We start from the raw sequence: 19,287 nt of genomic DNA, 5'->3' as shown, positions 1-19,287 counted from the left end.
TGTGTGTGTCTTTGTGTTTGCGTGTGTCTGTGTGTGTCTCTCTGTGTGTGTGTGTGTGTGTGTGTGTGTGTGTGTGTGTGTGTGTGTGTGTGTGTGTGTGTGTGTGTGTGTGTGTGTGTGTGTGACTGGTTGATTCTTGAGTGAATCCTGCAGTGTGTAAATAATAGCATAAAAGTTGAAAATAATAATAAATAATTTTGTCCAAAAAAGGAAATATCTCATATAGAAAAATATTCATTGCTTTTTTTTTTGTGAATCAAATAACATATAGAATTTTAACATATAGAATTTTAACATATAGAATTACAAAAAATTATACAAACACTAAAGATTTATATACTGTAGACTTAAGATTGCTTTTATTTGAGTAAATTCTCTCTGAAAAAATGTATTCATAGAAACTTTGAATCAATATGCAATGGAGCTGAGATGTTAGAATTCCATCCACGTACGAGGGTCACGCTGCAATCTGTTGTACTCGGATCTCGGAAAATTCCGACCCGGAGACGATCATATCTCTGGTTCCCTCAACTAAAAGCCAGTAGGAGAAAAATATTCATGTTTTTGTTTTTCCTCCAAGTTAAAGCTCAGGAACTCTTTTAGACAGGAATTTGGACCAATAACTCAAATTCTAAATGATTCCACCATTACACGATGTTCCAAAACACACCCACACACACACACACACACACACACACACACACACACACACACACACACACAAACACACACACAAGGTGTAACACAGAGGTGTAATTTAATACTTTGATTAATAGTACGAATTCATTCCGTCCAATCGTGGGCACGTGCTAAATGTTTGCCAAGTTTCCCAAAGTTCTGTGCAGGCTTGGTGTCAATTTATTATAATTTATTATAATTATAAAATAATTGTTGATTAAAAAAATGTCTTCCGGTAGTTTAACCTACTATTTATTACAGAGGGCAGTTTTGGGGTAATAATCAGCCTGCAGGTGTTTCCTCAATCCAGACTTAGAGATTTACATAGTTCTGCTGGAACACACACACACACACACACACACACACACAGAGGCTTGGTGCCACCGAACCACACCTGTCACACAATTCGGTCTTTCTCCTGCATCTGGCCCTGGCGCTGTATCGTGTTGGCAGTGAAGACTTTGGCTCCATTAGTCCCCGAGTTCAGAATCCTTCAGCAGATCCCTCGCTGCCTACGGCTGTTACATTACTGCCAAATGTACATCTGCTCGCTTTGAAAGGATAGCGAGAGAGAGAGAGAGAGAGAGAGAGAGAGAGAGAGAGAGAGAGAGAGAGAGAGAGAGAGAGAGAGAGAGCGAGCAGGTGGACGCTCCTATCATCACGCCTCCGGATGGTTGAGCACATGATTACTGGAAGTCAATGGTTTATGGATGTGATGATGAGAGTGATGAGAGTGCAGTTTGGAGAAAATAAAGCAGCTGTATACTTCACCTCTCTCTCTCTCTCTCTCTCTCTCTCTCTCTCTCTCTCTCTCTCTCTCTCTCTCTCTCTCTCATTCTTTTTTACACTAGGATTACACCTGGCCGCTCACTAACAATAGCTCGCAGAGAAGAAAGAAATAAGATAGGTAAAGAGAGACTGAGGGTGGAGGAATCAGACAGACAAAGCCACTAGTAATTTGTCCCTCAGCTTGACTAACAAACAGCAAACAGCTTTCACACTGCTACTTAACATCATGTCACGCCTCGTATTTCCCTCTACACATTAAGGAGAGCTAGGTTTTGATCGATTGAAGACATTGTAGGATATTTGCACAAATTTAATACTAGAACTTATTCATGTAATATGGAATGTAATGTACATACAGTAAAAGGACATTTAGAGTCAAATAACAGCCCAGTAAGTGATACGATTTGTCTTATAAGAGTGACTGATCCTGATCCTTATCCCGATCCCGATCCCGATCCTGATCCCGATCCCGATCCGTCTCCTGAACTCACCTGCTTTCTGTTACATGTCCGGCTCTCAGTGTACTTAACCTCCTCACTTCACTCTGATCTTTACAGGGTTTTGACATTTCCTTCTCCATTTGCACTTCAGAACATGTTTTGCGTTTCTGTTATTTATCTTTTTTGCGTCTCTGGTTTTGATTCTGCTTTGACTTTGTTCTTTACTTCACACATCCCTCCTGACTCGGTTCATGACCGGCAGCTTTTTTTTTTCGAGCCTTTCTTTTTTCTGCTGAAGAAGTGAAAGGTGTTAAATAACATAAAAATGATTACAGTTCAATGTTGGCTGCTGGGTTATATATTATACATTTGTACTGTGTGTGTGTGTGTGTGTGTGTGTGTGTGTGTGTGTGTGTGTGTGTGTGTGTGTGTGTGTGTGTGTGTGTGTGTGTGTGTGTGTTCTTCTGGGAGATTAAATAAGAAGTGAAAAGTGTTAGCAGATTTTACCTACAGCTAAAATACAGGAGAACACAGAAAAAGAGATGAGACACACACACACACACACACACACACACACACACACACACACACACACACACACACACACACACACACAAACACACACACACAAACAGACACATGAACACACAGAGACAGGCACACAAACAGACAGACAGACAGACACACAGATAGACAGGCAGACACAGACACACAGACAGACAGACACACACAGACACACACAAACAGACAGACAGACAGACACACACAAACAGACAGACAGACAGACACACACACACACACACACACACACACACACACACACACACACACACACAAACACACACACACACACAAACAGACACATGAACACACAGAGACAGGCACACAAACAGACAGACAGACAGACACACAGATAGACAGGCAGACACAGACACACAGACAGACAGACACACACAGACACACACAAACAGACAGACAGACACACACAAACAGACAGACAGACACACACAAACAGACAGACAGACAGACACACACACACACACACACACAGACATACAGACAGACACACAGATAGACAGACACAGACACACAGATAGACAGACACAGACACACACATATAGACAGACACAGAAACACACAGACAGACACACGGACAGACACACACACACACACACACACACACACACACACACACACACACACACACACAAACAGACACACACACAATCTTAAAGTCAATCATTGTTTGTTTGTTTGTTTATTACAGTTTGTCCTCTTTAGGGTATTTTATTTAGTAAAAAAATCCAGATTTCATTTCAGTATGTAAATGAGAAACATCTCTGAACAAACACACCACAGGGTTAGGAGTTAGTTAGTTAGTTAGTTAGTTAGTTAGTTAGTTAGTTAGATAGATAGATAGATAGATAGATAGATAGATAGATAGATAGATAGATAGATAGATAGATAGATAGATAGATAGATAGAGCAACTCTTCTGCTCTGAAAACCTTTCCCTTTATCCAGAATTCCCCTCTTCTTGGAATAAAGAGGAGTTGTAGTGGGAAATATTAACATGCAGTCCTACAGCGACCTCTAGTGGCCCAGCAGCAAATGTGTCGCGTCAAGAAGCTTTAATGTCATTTAGAGCGAATTTTATTAGACTCAGAACACAGTGCAATAAAACAAGCTTTCTCCGGATCCCTGGTGCTACAGAAAGACACAGAGCTAAATAAGACCACAGAACTAAGGGCTAAAAGTAAATGGACCCATCCACATAACGTGCATTTGTGTAACCATGAGCACAAGAGCTTAACAGAATGCATTCAATAATATTGAGATAACACTGTATTTCATATGCATTCAAATATTGCTTATTTCTGCTATTTATAATCCTCAAATATTCTGTTGTTGTTGCTCTTTCAGCTGCTCCCTGTTCAAGGTCACCACAGCAGATCAGACCCTTTCTGACCCAACACTCCTGTTTCACCTGGGCTTGGGACCTGCACTGAGAGCTAACGGTGACAGAATAAAAATTCACTTAGGTTTGTGTATAAAAACGGACGTTCATGAAGTCATCTTCACCACATGGAGCAACGTTCCCACCATTCATTCATTCATTCATTTTCTGGGCTACAAGTACAGAGGGGCTACATGAACAGTGGGGCTACAAGAACAGTGGGGCTACAAGGACAGATGGGCTACATGTACAGTGGGGCTACATGAACAGTGGGGCTACAAGAACAGCGGGGCTACAAGAACAGCGGGGCTACAAGAACAGTGGGGCTACATGAACAGTGGGGCTACATGAACAGTGGGGCTACAGGAACAGTGGGGCTACAAGAACAGTGGGGCTACATGAACAGTGGGGCTACATGAACAGTGGGGCTACATGAACACTGGGGCTACAAGAACAGTGGGGCTACAAGAACAGTGGGGCTACAAGAACAGATGGGCTACATGAACAGTGGGGCTACAGGAACAGTGTGGCTACAAGAACAGTGGGGCTACAAGAACAGATGGGCTACATGAACAGTGGGGCTACAGGAACAGATGGGCTACATGAACAGTGGGGCTACATGAACAGTGGGGCTACAAGGAATGATGGTCTACATGAACAGTGGGGCTACAAGGACAGATGGGCTACATGAACAGTGGGGCTACAAGAACAGTGGGGCTACAAGAACAGTGGGGCTACATGAACAGTGGGGCTACATGAACAGTGGGGCTACAACAACAGTGGGGCTACAACAACAGTGGGGCTACAAGAACATTGGGCTACATGAACAGTGGGGCTACATGAACAGTGGGGCTACATGAACATTGGGGCTACAGGAACAGTGGGGCTACAAGAACAGTGGGGCTACATGAACATTGGGGCTACATGAACAGTGGGGCTACAATGAATGATGGTCTACATGAACAGTGGGGCTACAAGGACAGATGGGCTACATGAACAGTGGGGCTACAAGAACAGTGGGGCTACAAGAACAGTGGGGCTACATGAACAGTGGGGCTACATGAACAGTGGGGCTACAACAACAGTGGGGCTACAACAACAGTGGGGCTACAAGAACATTGGGCTACATGAACAGTGGGGCTACATGAACATTGGGGCTACAAGAACAGTGGGGCTACATGAACAGTGGGGCTACATGAACAGTGGGGCTACAAGAACAGTGGGGCTACATGAACATTGGGGCTACAGGAACAGTGGGGCTACAAGAACAGTGGGGCTACATGAACATTGGGGCTACATGAACAGTGGGGCTACAAGAACATTGGGGCTACATGAACAGTGGGGCTACATGAACAGTGGGGCTACAAGAACAGTGGGGCTACATGAACAGTGGGGCTACAAGAACAGTGGGGCTACATGAACAGTGGGGCTACAAGAACAGTGGGGCTACATGAACAGTGGGGCTACATGAACAGTCGTGTTGGAGCCACGTGATTGGCTGAACATATACCTGCATGAATGTACAGTACAGGTGCCTACTGTAGGTGTTCCTAATAAAATGGACAGCAAATGTAAATACGTTATACTGTGCTGAGATAATGGAAGCACAATTCTTTCTTTTTCTACATATTTATGTGACGTAGTAAAAAAAATAACAACAAACAATATCAGAACTTGTTATTTTTATTAATATTTTATTGTGATATTTAAACAATTGTTTTTTATTATCAGGCAATTTTTGGTCTTTTATTCACACCTTTCCATAAGATCGTGTCTGGTCCCTCGGAGTGATGTTGTCGCTCTCTGACAGCATGCGTTGTCACATTAAATCACAGGAATTAGACAATTTCAGTTAACCGATTAAAATCTACAGTAGTTGTTAAAAACCCAGCTGCCTTTTTTATTTCATTTTATTTTATCAAGAATGTAACAGGATTTTTAAAAGGCTCCTTCCGACGACGGCGATAAGACCGCGTTTGCCGTTAAAGCTATCAGTTGTGATGTAAATTCTAAATAGGATTCATGATGTAAAATATAACGTAAGTTTAATAGGATAAAAATATATTATATTTGTGTTAGTATACAATGAAAGAAAGATGACTGACCATGATAAACGGGAAAAGTTAGAGCTACGTCACATCCCGACTTTCTTCCTTCACAAAGCTGATGTTGATCTTATAAAGTGTCTGATTGCAAGTGATTTTAACTTTACTGTCGTCCTTCATGATTCCTCGTCATTTTTCTAGCGGTTGATAAAGCGTGTTTAAGTTTAGTTTAGAGACAGCGGTGCTTCACGATCTTCACGATTATGATGAAATAACAGAAAAATGAGATACTGGCATCGTATAGCATAACATATCACAATTTAGCGTTCCTTGGATTTGGATATTTAATTAACGTTCCACATGGTTGTGCTGGTTAACCTTAGTTTTTAATTTAATTTTAACATAACGAGTGTGTGTGCTGTACACGCTTCACACACCTGTTTGTTCACAGCCTCTCTGAGTGGCTGAAAACGACTTGCACCGGATTTCCACTACATACTGTACCACATGAGAACTACGGAGAGTGTTGAACTGGACTAGGACATGTTGTGTTGTGTGCACCAGGAGTCCACGATCAGCTGTGTTAGTTTCCTTATTAACGTGAGCGTAGGCTGCTTTTCTTTCCATGCATTAATGGCAGATGGCCACCAGGAGGCGCTTAAAGTCTCCACTGCACTCAGAGCTGATGGCTTCCTTCAGAGGCATGTCGTATTTCTCCAGGTACATGTCCTTAATCGTCTCCAGGTCGATCTGGGACACAGAGAGCCAGCAGGTGATGGGTGACGACAATGGAAACGATTGTTAAAGGAATAGTTGAGTAGTTATTAACGGATCATTTTAATAAACTGCCTTTAGAGGATTTGTAGCACAGGCAGCTGTTTCTTTATTAAACCATTATTGTACACTTTTAGATTGTTTCCTTTTCGAAGATGCTAATGATTCTGATTATAGAGGAGGGTGAATCGGGACCGTGTGCGGTCCGGGGTCATACCTCGGAACGGCCGACGATGATGCGGATGAGGGTGTCCTCATCAGTGCCTGCTCCCTTCATGGCTGCGTTCAGACGCCGAGCAAAGTACAGCTGCGGATTCTTAGCGCATCTCACTGTAGGTACAGAAGCAGATCATAATGTGTGTGTGTGTGTGTGTGTGTGTGTGTGTGTATGTGTGTGTGTGTGTGTGTGTGTGTGTGTGTGTGTGTGTGTGTGTGTGTGTGTGTGTGTGTGTGTGTGTGTGTGTGTGTGTATGTAAAAAAGAGACAGGTCTATGATGGTGAGCCAAACCTGGTGCAAGCTTTCTGTGGTATATAGTTGCTTAGAATTTGAGGAACAATTGTAAACAATATATTTATGAATGAACAGATAGGGAAATATATTATATGTAGTTATTAAATAAATCTAAATATGTGTTCTCAAAAAATTGTAACACTTTTGTTTAAATGTTTTTAGCTTGGATGTACAACCGTCCAGCAATAGGACTTTTTTCCTGTAAGAAAATAAAAAATTGGAAGGCTAAGAAGCCTAAATTATCCAATGAACTCTTAAAGAACCGGTGTATCAGGAGAACTATCTCCGCTACTAAAAAATATAAAGCCATGAAGGCTTTTTGCTTGTTTTTAGGTTGTCCCTCAGAGGGCCCCATAAACCGTCTATACAGAAACCTTTAGAACCCTATAAAAAGTGTTCCATGAAGGACTTTGGCGTCTTTTGGAAGCTAAGAACCTTTAATTCTGTCAGGACCACTTTGTCACAAGGGAATTAGATGATATGCATACAGTTAGTGTTGGCGGTATGGTTCTGTTCTGGGCAAGAATCCACGGGGAGAGCAGCGACTAGAAAATAGAATAGACCCCCCCCCCCCCCCCCTAACAGAACCACTAGAATGCATAGTATTGATAAGCTCACTTACAAAGTAATAAATGAATGGATAGATAGATAATCAAATAATTAGAGAGAGAGAGAGAGAGAGAGAGAGAGAGAAATATGTGGAGATTTAAGACAACTGGTACAGCGAACACTGGTTCCGGCGTGGTGGAGTCGGGGTTGAAGGAGGGAGTTTAGATCGCGGCAGCAGCGAAGCGCTGAACGGCTCTATGAATGGGAATTTAAATGGTCGGGTAATACGGATGTCGTAACCGGATTGGTGCATGTCGTGGACAGCTGATTAACAGCTGATGCACGCTTGACGACGTGGCCTGTCTGAACTAACGCGATGCTTGATTTCTGCAATCGATTGTATAAATATATAAAATATATAATTATATATAAATATAAAAAACCTGCAATGGTTCTTCAGTTGTCCCTTTTGGAGGAACCCTTAATAGTAAAGTGTTTTATTACTGGAAATGATTCCATTTAGAACCATCTTTGGATGCTATGAACCCTTTAATAATGTTAACAGAGATATTTTTTCTCTAGTGTAAACTCTTAAGCAGTATTTCAGTTGTCCCTCTGTAGGAACTCTTACTGTACATTTCTTAAAAATAAAGATGATAGGAAAAAATACCTCAAATAAAGAACCTTTCAGTAAATGGTTCTTAAAACATCTTCTTCTCTGAGAGCCGTAAAGAACACTTTTAAGCCTAAAGAAAACGTTTCCTCTACAAAGAACCTTTTGTGCAATGGAAAAGTTGAAAATTCCCCATAGAATCATCTGCTCTAAAACGGAACCACTCAAGAACGTTTACTTTTAAGAGAACCCTTAAAGAACTCTTAATACTGTACCTAGAACCTGGTAGACTACCTGGTACTCTCAGGAGAAATGATTTATCAAAGGTTCTGTAAGAGTTCATTGGAAAATTAGAGGTCGTGATCTTCTAAAATGACTACTGTATATTTCGTAACCCTTTGTTTGAAGGAATTGTTCGTTTTTGTGGGAAACTAGATAAACGTGAACCGCCCAGACAGCGAGAAAGGAACCGTTAAGATAAGGGTTCTACATTTATCACAGATCCAGTTTAATATTACATGCCAGTGTAGTAGGGTCCCGATACATTTTTATGCCCCGGGGAACCTTAAGGTCACTGGCAGGCAACCAGTTCTTCTCCAACACAGACAGCTGACCTCTATTCATCTTTAATCCTCACCCAGTGCGATGTAACACTTCTTCAGGGTTCCTGAAGTTTCGTTCTCGATGACATCCAGAATCTCCGTTCCAGAAATCTAAGACGGTTTATGAAACACGATGAGTGAGTGACGGCTGTCTCAGAGACCAGACATCAGAGTGACGTTCTTGTTACTCAGGTTGTGTTACGACACACTTACGGCTTCGTAGGCTTTAAACGTGACCTGAAGCTGCAGGTAGTTCCTAGTGGCCAGGATGTAGCTGAACGTCGACTCGTCCGTGCCGAAGCAACCCTCTCCGGCCTGTGGATGTGAACAAAATCAATTTTATTGACTCTAAATTTTGTCAGTGAATTCATTCATTCATTCATTCATTTTCTACCACTTATCCGAACTTCTCGGGTCATGGGGAGCCGACATGGGGAGCATCTCATGGGGAGCATCTTAGGCGTCAGCGGGCATCGAGGCACGATACATCCTGGACGGAGTGCCAACCCATCACAGGGCACACACACACTCTCATTCACTCACACACACACTCACACACTACGGACAATTTTCCAGAGATGCCAATCAACCTCACACACACCGCCTTGTGTGTGTGGAGTTTGCATGTTCTCCCCGTGCCTCGGGGGTTTCCTCCGGGTACTCCGGTTTCCTCCCCCGGTCCAAAGACATGCATGGTAGGTTGATTGGCATCTCTGGAAAATTGTCCGTAGTGTGTGCAGAGCCGGATTAACGGAAAGGCAAACTAGGCACGTGCCTAGGGCCCGATTGGCGGGATGGGGCCCAGACAGAGGGTCCAATATATATATATATATATATATATATATATATATATAAAATAAATTATAATAAAAATAAAATAAAATATACAAATGTCCTATCTACAATTTATTTCATTATTTATTAATTTATTATTTATTTATTTCATTATTTATTGTGTGAGTGAATGAGAGTGTGTGTGTGCTCTGCGATGGGTTGGCACTCCGTCCAGGGTGTATCCTGCCTCAATGCCCGATGACGCCTGAGATAGGCACAGGCTCCCCGTGACCCGAGAAGTTCGGATAAGCGGTAGAGAATGAGTGAATGAGTGATGAATGAACAGCACACTGATCAAGATTTCTATAAAAAATGAGCTGAAAAACCTAAAACAAAAAACTACCTCGAACAGTGACACGGCGTCTTGTTCAGCCAGAACTTCGTCCACTTCGTAGCTCTCATCTCGATTTCCCTAACAGAAAGATGGCAGAGGCATAAACAATGAGGAAGTGCAGTTAAAGGAAAATAGTAACACTGAACCAGGTAGGGGGGGGGAACAAATGTACATTTACAGCATTTAGCAGACACCCTTATCCAGAGTGACTTACAACTGAGCATTAAGGGCCTTGCTCAGGGGCCCAGCAGGGGCAGCTTGGTGGAGGCACCTGGGGTTCGAACCCATGACCTTCTGATCAGTAGCCCAACACCTTAAGCAATGAGCTACCACATCCCCGCATACATTTACATTTACAGCATTTAGCAGACACTCTTATCCAGACTGACTTACTTACATTTTCTTACTTGTTTATACACCTGAGCAATTGAGGGTTAAGGGCCTTGCTCAGGGGCCCTGCAGTGGCAACTCGGTGGACCTCGGATTCGAACCAATGACCTTCTGACCAGTAGTCGAACACCTAAACTACTGAGCATACCACATACCACCAAATCAGGTCTGACCTCACCTCTGACATGATTTTACTGAAGTAAGAGGGGCTACAGTATATGAATCTGACTCAACCCCCAATAATTTTTGGGTCTACTACAGGTAGGAGGAGCTAGAACAGGTCAGACTCCACCTCCTGGTCTTTTTTATTCTGATTCTGCCCTGGTAGGAGGAGCTAAATCAGACCCGCCTCCACACCCTGGACTTTGTGTTTTACACTTGGAGGAGAGAGAGCACTTGGGCATAGAAAGTGACCAAACTAAAAAAGTGTTGTTGTTTTTTTGCATTTGTTCCAAGTGCAGTAACATGATTATCCTGAGAGAATGGACTAGTTTAGTTTTCAGTGTCCAGTGTACAGAATCCAGTGTTTGACCTCTTCGCTCTATCGCACACTGCAGGATAGTGATTCATTACAGGCATTCATTATGAGGAAAGTGAAACAGAGGCCTTCAGTCTGCTGTGTTACTGAACCCTGGTCTGTAATCAGATCTGGGAGGTCTGGAGGAAGTGGGATGGAGTTCAGGAAAGTGACAGTCAGAGAGCGCTCAGTTTCACTCCGTACTACAGCTCGCTCAGACAGCTCCATCAGACAAGCAGAGGCTTACAGAAAGAGTTTAGAGAATTGTTCTCAGAGATATTGAGAATAATGTTCTAATATTTGGCTTTATGGGGAAAAAATTTAACATCTAGAAAGAAGTCTAATGTTAAAAAAATGTCTATAAAAATAATGTCATAAAAAAAGACAGAAATAGTGATTTATCAGGAACAGACATATAGATCGATATTGAATGAAAAGTCGTAATATCTGACATTATGTGGAAAATATTTCTTGGATAAATGTTGTAAAAAAGTCATTATAATAATAAAAATGATATTTTGAGCAAAAAAAACAACTCTGCTTTGATGGTGAACGACGACATTCTCAAAATATTAAAAATAATTTCTTAATAACTTTTTTTTTAATGAATTTTGTTCAATATCTTATCATTTTTCAAATATTATCTTTTTGTTCTGATATATGAAAACCTTCTCACATTATTGCTATTTTTTTGCATTATTGCTAATATTGCTATGGGGGTCTGTGGTGACTCAAGTGCTTAAGGCTCTGGGTTGTTGATTGGAGGATTGGGGTTACAGCCCCAGCACTGCCAAGCGGCCACTGTTGGGCCCTTGTGCAAGGCCCTCAGCCCTCGCTGCTCCAGGGGCACTGTATCATAGCTGCCCCTGCACTCCGACCCCAACCTCCTCAGTTGAGATATGTGAAGAAAAGAATTCCACAGTGATGTAATGTATATGTGGTGATAATAAAGGCCTCTATGCCCCCCCCCCTTCTACTTATTATTGCTAATTTTCCTTCACTTTTGAAAAATTGCGACATCTATCTCCAGCAGATATGATGATATTTCTTATAATATGACTTAATTGCTATTTTTTTTTTGCTTTTGTCCATCTGAATGCTCCGAATACGTCTCTGTGGAAGAGTGTGTGTACCTCGAGGAGCAGAGTTAGCAGCCTCCGGACATCTCCACTGGTGTCTCCTGCGATATCCGATTCCAGATCCCGCTCGTGCACTGCAGAGAAGATGATTAGACCGGTTAGATAATCAAACAGGCCGTACCTGTTCCACTGCGAGCGCTTAAAGCCAGAGGTACGGCTTTATCTTCTCTGAGACAAAAGGCTGATCTGCTTCTTTCTGCAGCTCTAATAATGAGGATCAACAGAGCTTGTGTTTCTATACACATATATATAGACATCTGTGTATTTAGTCTTGTCATGGTTGTGTTGTGTTGTATGTTACGCCTTGGGTTGTCTTTACCGTATAGTCCTAATTGTACGCTCTTACAGTATTCTGCATTTATTTATTGTATTTTACACCATTTTAACACATTTGGCTGTAATGTTGCACCAAAGCATCAGGATTAGAATAATTCCTTCTTATGTATACCTGTGAACAGCAAAACATACAGATCCTTCACGAGTTACATGGAGACTAAGAAAACTTTTGTTTAAATCCAAAAAAAACCTTTATAAAAAACATGTTTCTGTTCTCACCTTGAAAATAGGTATCTCTGTAAACGGCAATATCCTGCAGGAAGCGAGAGATAAGGAAGAAAGGGTTAGACAATGCAACAATATCTGGGCACATTAGAATGATGAGGAAACAAAAAATGAAATAAAGGAAATAAATAAATCGATGACCGATATCAGAACATTGTATACAAATGGATGGGTAGTAGTATTTATGTAGAAACCTGCAGTGACCTCAGTGATGCAATTAAACATTTATATATAGAAGAACATATACTATTAAACCAAAACTTTGTCAATCCAAGATCCTGAGAAAAGAATTAAGCCTTCAATCCCTAATGTTCTTTCAGAGCTAATATCACTAATACCCTCAGCCTGGTCCAAACCACAGCTACAGCAAACTAACACACAACCCCTGAGAGTCCAAACAACCTCCAAGAGTCCACACAAAAACCCAAAAAAAAGTCTACACAACTCACCAGAGTTCCCACAACCCTTCGAGATTCCACAAAACCCGCAAGAGTCTGCACAACACCAGAAAATCCACACAACCTTGGAGAGTCCACAAAATACACCAGAGTCCATACAACCTCTGAGAGTTCGCACAACCCTCAAGAGTCCATACAACCCCCGAGAGTCTACGCAATCTCCAAGAATCCACACAAGAAGCAGAGCCCATACAACCCACCATAATCCAAATAACCCCAAAAGTCTACACAACCCTTGAGAATCCACACAAACCCTGAGTCCAACCAACCCCTGAAAGTCCACGCAACTCACTAAAATACACACAACTCCTGAGAGTTCAGACAACCCAAAAAAATCCACACAACCCCTTAAAGTCCACACAACCCTGGAGAATCCAGCAAACCCCTGAATGCCCACAAAATCTACCAGAGTTTATCTACCAGCCTTTGAGAATTTACACAACCCGTGAGATTCCACACTTCCCACCAGAGTCGACACAACAACCAAAGACTCCATACAACCCACCAGAACCCACATAGCGCCAGGAGTCCACACAACCCTCGGGAATCCACACAAACTACAAGAGTCCAAACAACCCACTAGAGTCCATACGGTCTCTGAGAGTTTACATAACCTATATCCAAGTCCATATGACCCCTGAAATTCCACACAACACCCAAGAGTCATCTTTATATTTACACTTACATGGTGACTTACATTTTTTATAATTATATACATCTGGGCAAGTAAGGGTTAAGGGCCTTGCTCAGGGGCCCAGTAGTGCTAGCTTGGTGGACTTGGGATTTAAACTCACAGCCTTCTGATTGGTAGACGAACACCTTAACCACTACATTACAACAAGTAACGTAATGTCGAGTCTCGGGCCGGACACGACTTAGGTGCCCTTGTGCCCCCAACTACTCCCAAGGCGCCGCAGCATAAATGGCTGCCCACTGCTCTGTGTGTGTGTTCACTGCTGTGTGTGTCCACTTTGGATGGGTTAAACGCAGAGAACAAATTCTGAGTATGGGTCACCGTACTTAGCCGTATGTCACATCACAACAATGAAATGTTTCTCATGTTTCTGAGACATACGGCATTAGTGGCAGTGCAGAGGATCTCCACCAGGACGTCCTCATCGGTGCCTGCTCCTTTCATCGCCCTGCGCAGCTCCTTCACAGCAAACACGTGTGGTGGGTCCAGCATGGCAATGATGGCATTCTCGAAATTCCCAGACAGCTCGCTCTTCAGGACGTCCACTAGCTCCTTAAAACAACACAAAGCACACACAGGGACACACACACACACCTCTTTACACTTCACTCTTCCTACAGCTCCTTTCAGTTCTACCACAGACAATTAATCAACACCTCCACAATATCCTTCTGTTTTAATTCACACCATCATAGATAACTTCAGACTTACGTCATCGTATTTCTCAAAGTAAGCCTGCTTTATCTCCATTCGCTGAGCAGCACTGCGATTAGCCAGGATTTCAATGATGGCCTTTTCATCAGTGCCTGAAAGAAAGAGGTTGGAATTTAGGAGGAACAGAAGACACTACTGTCCTGTAAATAACGTTAAACAACATGTTGGCAATTGAGTCGGCAATCACACACGCACACACACACACAACTGATGTGGCCTTTGTGTCTCAGGTTAAAAATTACCCGAAGATCAACAGGAAGCAGCTTAAACAGAAGTTTTTTTTCAGTCAGTTTGTGATCATTTCTGATAAGGTCACTTTTAAAGTACAAACCTGTTATACAAATTGTAGATTAAAAGTCAATTAATAAAAAAAAAAAACACAGTTAACCATGTTGTGTATTTGCTATACTAGATCTCACACACGAACACATGCAAACACACACACACACACACACAACAATAATAATAATAATGCTGAGATAGAGACCCACCTAAACCTTTGCAGGCTTTGCGGATGGCCTTGATGTCAGCCACAACATCGAACTCCTCATAAGGAAAAATTGTTGGCTGTGAATCAAGACACACAACATTATTTTATTTCTTATGTTTTATTTATTTGTCAGATTAACAGCACACACACAACAGTATGTTAAAACTGCAGAGATAATCATTTTTTAATTTAATCTGAAAGTAAAACTATGTATGTGAGAACAGTGTGTGCATGTGTGTGTGTGTGTGTGTGTGTGTGTGTGTGTGTGTGTGTGTGTGTGTGTGTGTGTGTGTGTGTGTGTGTGTGATGAAATCACCCTCTCATGAGCCTCCCATTGCTATTAGACTATACAAACAGAGCCAAAATAAGAGAAACAAAGGCCCCCACCCACCTCCTCTCTCTCTCTCTCTCTCTCTCTCTCTCTCTCTCTCTCTCTCTCTCTCTCTCTCTGCCCCATCCTCTCTCTGCCCCCCTCTCTCTCTGCCCCTCCTCTCTCTCCCCCCCCTCTCTCCCCCCTCTCTCCTGACAACACATTTTCAGTGATCCATTTACCACAAATCTCAAGCGACCCAAACTATGGAAGGCCAATGGGATCACAAACAGCTTAAAAGAAATATAATACCATATATATATAAGCTGAGACATACAAATAAACGACAGTTGCATATTTGTCATTTAAGTGAAGAGACAATAGATGAAGAAAAGTCCATAGTTTTATTTATATAACTCAGGAGAACACAAACACACTGTGGAACACAAAGTGAAAAACACTAGCAAAACCTACAGATTAGAAACGAGACCTACGGAGAGTGAAACATGACCTGACATCAACATTGAACATGAAACGTGTCCCTTATGGTCCTGCCTCGATATATGAGACATTATAGAGAGGCTCTGTCTGCTGCCTCAATGCAACTACTAAAACTATCCCAGGAGTTCTGTGTAATCACATGACATCCTCCTAATGGTGGATTTTATGAGTGTCATAGCAACACTGGCAGAACCGTCTGAGAGTTTGAGTCCTCCTGGGAAGTTTGTACAGTTTTGCACATCAGGAAATCGCATTTACTGTACAACAGCAGGTGAACCTTCTCTTTATTAACCACAACAAAATGCAGCAAGATTATCATTTTTTTTTTTTTACTTTTTTATGTTTTAAGTTAATTTATGAAGTCACTGTAAAGTTTATTGTTACATATCCATATTGAATAATAATTGTACAATATATAATTAAATATTTTGTGCAGGCAGCTGATTAGTTTTATTCTAAATAAAAATGAAGATTTCTGAGACAAGTAAAATTCAGCTTCTTCAACTTTGACTACAGGTGCTGCATCTGTTAATTCCACCATCTTACTAACATACTAACATGCCCCCAGAATCCCAAGCAATCCACTGGTAATTACGACTTTGTGGTGGACTTTAACGTGCCATTTGTCATCACGTGTCTTTGGTCGCAGTCGCACTAAATCAGGCGTTTTACAAATAAGGTTAATAACGATTAATGGTTAAAATCCAGGTTTATACACCAGAAACGTGCAAAACAATCTATTTACATATCGCTGAAATGCAATATAGAGATGTCCAATAATCTTTATTTCATCTTTGTCCAAACCAACACCTATTTTAAGATAATAATGTCTTGTGTCTTAATGCAGCGCTATTATGTCCTGGTTTACTAAAATCCCAACTAACAAGCCAAAATTTCTTGTCAGTCAAATAAAATGTGTTTGATATGTTGCAAAGGATTTACAGGGGATGAAGGACTGCGAGAATGACATCACGTACAAAGCAAGTATCGAATAAAGTAGAGAAATTACTTTTTTTGTTGTTGTTGTTGCATGTCGATTGCCAATAAGGGTTTGGATCTAACACGACTCCCAGAAGAGTCAAAATTAAACTGAAACTCATCAAGCTGAATGTAAAATCTTTAAATCCAGGCCTATAAGTTAGATCTCAAAATGTTAACATCTTCTGGAGCTTTCGTTTTAGTTTTGCATGCCTTTTTATGTTGTTGCTGTAGTTTTGTCATTGGCCTGTTGACTAATGTTTGCACCTGTTCCGTGTTCACCTGTTCGTGTCTTGACCTGACTTTCTGCCTTTATGGACCTTTGATTTCTGAATCTTTAATTTTCTTGCGTTTCTGTTCCTGTTCATATCGTTGACTTTTGTTTGCTTGTTTGTTTGCGCTTGCTTATTTGTACAGTTCTGATCATGGGTTATAATTGTGTTCATATCCCAGGTATGAAACATGACAATAATTTTCAGAACCAATCCCAATAAATACAAATACAAACACGGATTAGAAGAGACACATATGAGGAAAATAATGTGAAATTCATGCATGGGAAATCAGACTACAATAAAAAAAAAACAAAGAAAACTAAGAAGATTTAGTTAAGCAGCAACTACAACAGATGTAGGAGAGTTGTGAGAAATGATAAGATAGTGTGTTTGCCAAAGAAAGATTCAGGATGACCTTCTGAAGGATGTTTTTTCTGAAACACACATATGTGGCTTGGGGGAAGTTGTGGCCTAAAGGTTAGAGAGTCTGACTCCTAACCCTAAGGTTGTGGGTTCGAGTCTCGGGCCGGCCACGACTGAGGTGCCCTTGAGCAAGGCACCGAAACACACACACACACACACACACACACACCCCCCAACTGCCCCCCGGGCGCCGCAGCATAAATGGCTGCCCACTGCTCCGGGTGTGTGTTCATGGTGTGTGTGCGTGTGTGTGTTCACAGCTGTGTGTGTGCAGTTTGGATGGGTTAAATGCAGAGAACAAATTCTGAATATGAGTCACCGTACTTAGCCGTATGTCACGTCACTTATTTACACGACTAACATGTATATTAAGATGTCACAGTCTTTCTACCTGCGGTCTGATTAACCAACACATATGAGGAGGAAATTAGCTTTTGTGTGTCTAAAAAAACATGAATTCATGAGTTCATTCTCAGAGTTAAAGCCTTGATGACATTGTTTTCCCTTAATAAAGCTCACTTAAATACTATTAGCAGTTATAGAATAAAAATAACAAACTAAAAAAGGCTGCCTTTTCTGTACTTATTTATAGGCAGTAAACATTAAACTTCCCTCCTTTACCTAACCTTTAAAACCTTTCTAAAACCTACAAACCTCTGGTCTAAACTCGGGTTTATTATTAAGCTTTTCTAGTTTTTCCAACTAGAGTTTTGACCCGTTTGGCTTCCCACACTCATCCTCCTGAGTCACAGCTCTGAACTAACGGGAAATCCGCAGAGGAAACACAGAATTCCTAGTTTCTTATTTTTTTCCGTTTTTACAGTTTTATTCATTTAAACCGCATATATATATATATATATATCCCATCCAAAGTTTTTTTTTATATATAAATGTAAATATATAAATATTCGTCCCCGTGTCATTACCTAACGCGCATGCGCAGAGCAATAACTCTAGGATTTTCATGTTTATAAAGGTGTTTATAACGGTGTTTATAAAGGAGATATCCTCATGTCATCCTCAGGAATAAGCTTCCACATCAAGTTTTTAGTGTTTTAAGAAACAAACAGTCTTTTTAATCCCCTGATAAAATCCCCATCCTCTAATATAAACACAAGGCTTTTCCGTTTCATTAAAGCTGCACTCGATCTGACCGATAAACTCATTTCTGGGTTATAAAAGAATAAAAAAACAAACCGATTCCCACCTGAAAGTTTCCCATTTTGTTAGATTTCCTCCTAAAATCCGGCCTGATGTGTAACGGAGCTGCGCGTGCGGCGGCAGGGAGACTGATGACGTGACCGGGAGTGTGTGTGTGTGTGTGTGTGTGTGTGTGTGTGTGTGTGTGTGTGTGTGTGTGTGTGTGTGTGTGTGTGTGTGTGTGTGTGATTAACTCTTTAATAACAACCATGAGAGGGCAGAACACAGACTGTAGGGCAGAACACGGACTGTAGGGCAGAACACGGACTGTAGGGAACAACACGGACTGTAGGGCAGAATACGGACTGTAGGGCACAACACGAATTGTAGGGCAGAACACAGACTGTAGAGCAGAACACAGACTGTCAGGCACAACACAGACTGTAGGGCAGAACACAGAGTGTAGGGCAGAACACAGACTTTAGGGCACAACAAAGACTGTAGGGCACAACACAGACTTTAGGGCAGAACACAGAGTGTAGGGCAGAACACAGACTTTAGGGCACAACAAA

General features: G+C 41.5%; 1 protein-coding gene across 2 annotated transcripts; it reads right to left on the bottom strand.

The window, feature by feature from the left end:
- Window positions 1-5,530: 5,530 nt before the first annotated feature.
- Window positions 5,531-18,936, bottom strand: anxa13 (annexin A13). 2 transcript variants are annotated; one of them, XM_027160085.2, is made up of 11 exons: window positions 18,783-18,936; window positions 15,090-15,165; window positions 14,596-14,690; window positions 14,266-14,436; window positions 12,727-12,760; window positions 12,166-12,245; window positions 10,135-10,203; window positions 9,171-9,272; window positions 8,993-9,068; window positions 6,900-7,012; window positions 5,531-6,658 (listed from the first exon to the last, which is right to left on the bottom strand). In XM_027160085.2, exons 1-11 carry the CDS (start codon window positions 18,795-18,797, stop codon window positions 6,539-6,541), a joined length of 951 nt encoding a protein of 316 aa, XP_027015886.1. In that variant the 5' UTR covers window positions 18,798-18,936; the 3' UTR covers window positions 5,531-6,538. The 2 variants fall into 2 exon arrangements, with proteins under 2 accessions (XP_027015886.1, XP_027015887.1); XM_027160086.2 differs by having other exon boundaries at window positions 14,266-14,433.
- Between the last annotated feature and the right edge of the window lie 351 nt (window positions 18,937-19,287).

The sequence above is a fragment of the Tachysurus fulvidraco genome, chromosome 3 (genome assembly GCF_022655615.1).
Source record: "Tachysurus fulvidraco isolate hzauxx_2018 chromosome 3, HZAU_PFXX_2.0, whole genome shotgun sequence".
NCBI lineage: Eukaryota > Metazoa > Chordata > Actinopteri > Siluriformes > Bagridae > Tachysurus > Tachysurus fulvidraco.
The sequence above is the reverse complement of the archived record's forward strand: the minus strand, read 5'-3'. Positions and strand labels throughout refer to the sequence as shown.

Bases quoted from the DNA above. Each gene is read 5' to 3' on its own strand.
- anxa13 (XM_027160085.2), bottom strand. The intron at 12,761-14,265 runs GTATGTCTCAGA...CGCTTCCTGCAG, and splicing joins TCTGCACTGCCACTAATGCC to GATATTGCCGTTTACAGAGA. The intron at 12,246-12,726 runs GTGAGAACAGAA...TCTTCTCTGCAG, and splicing joins CAGAGATACCTATTTTCAAG to TGCACGAGCGGGATCTGGAA.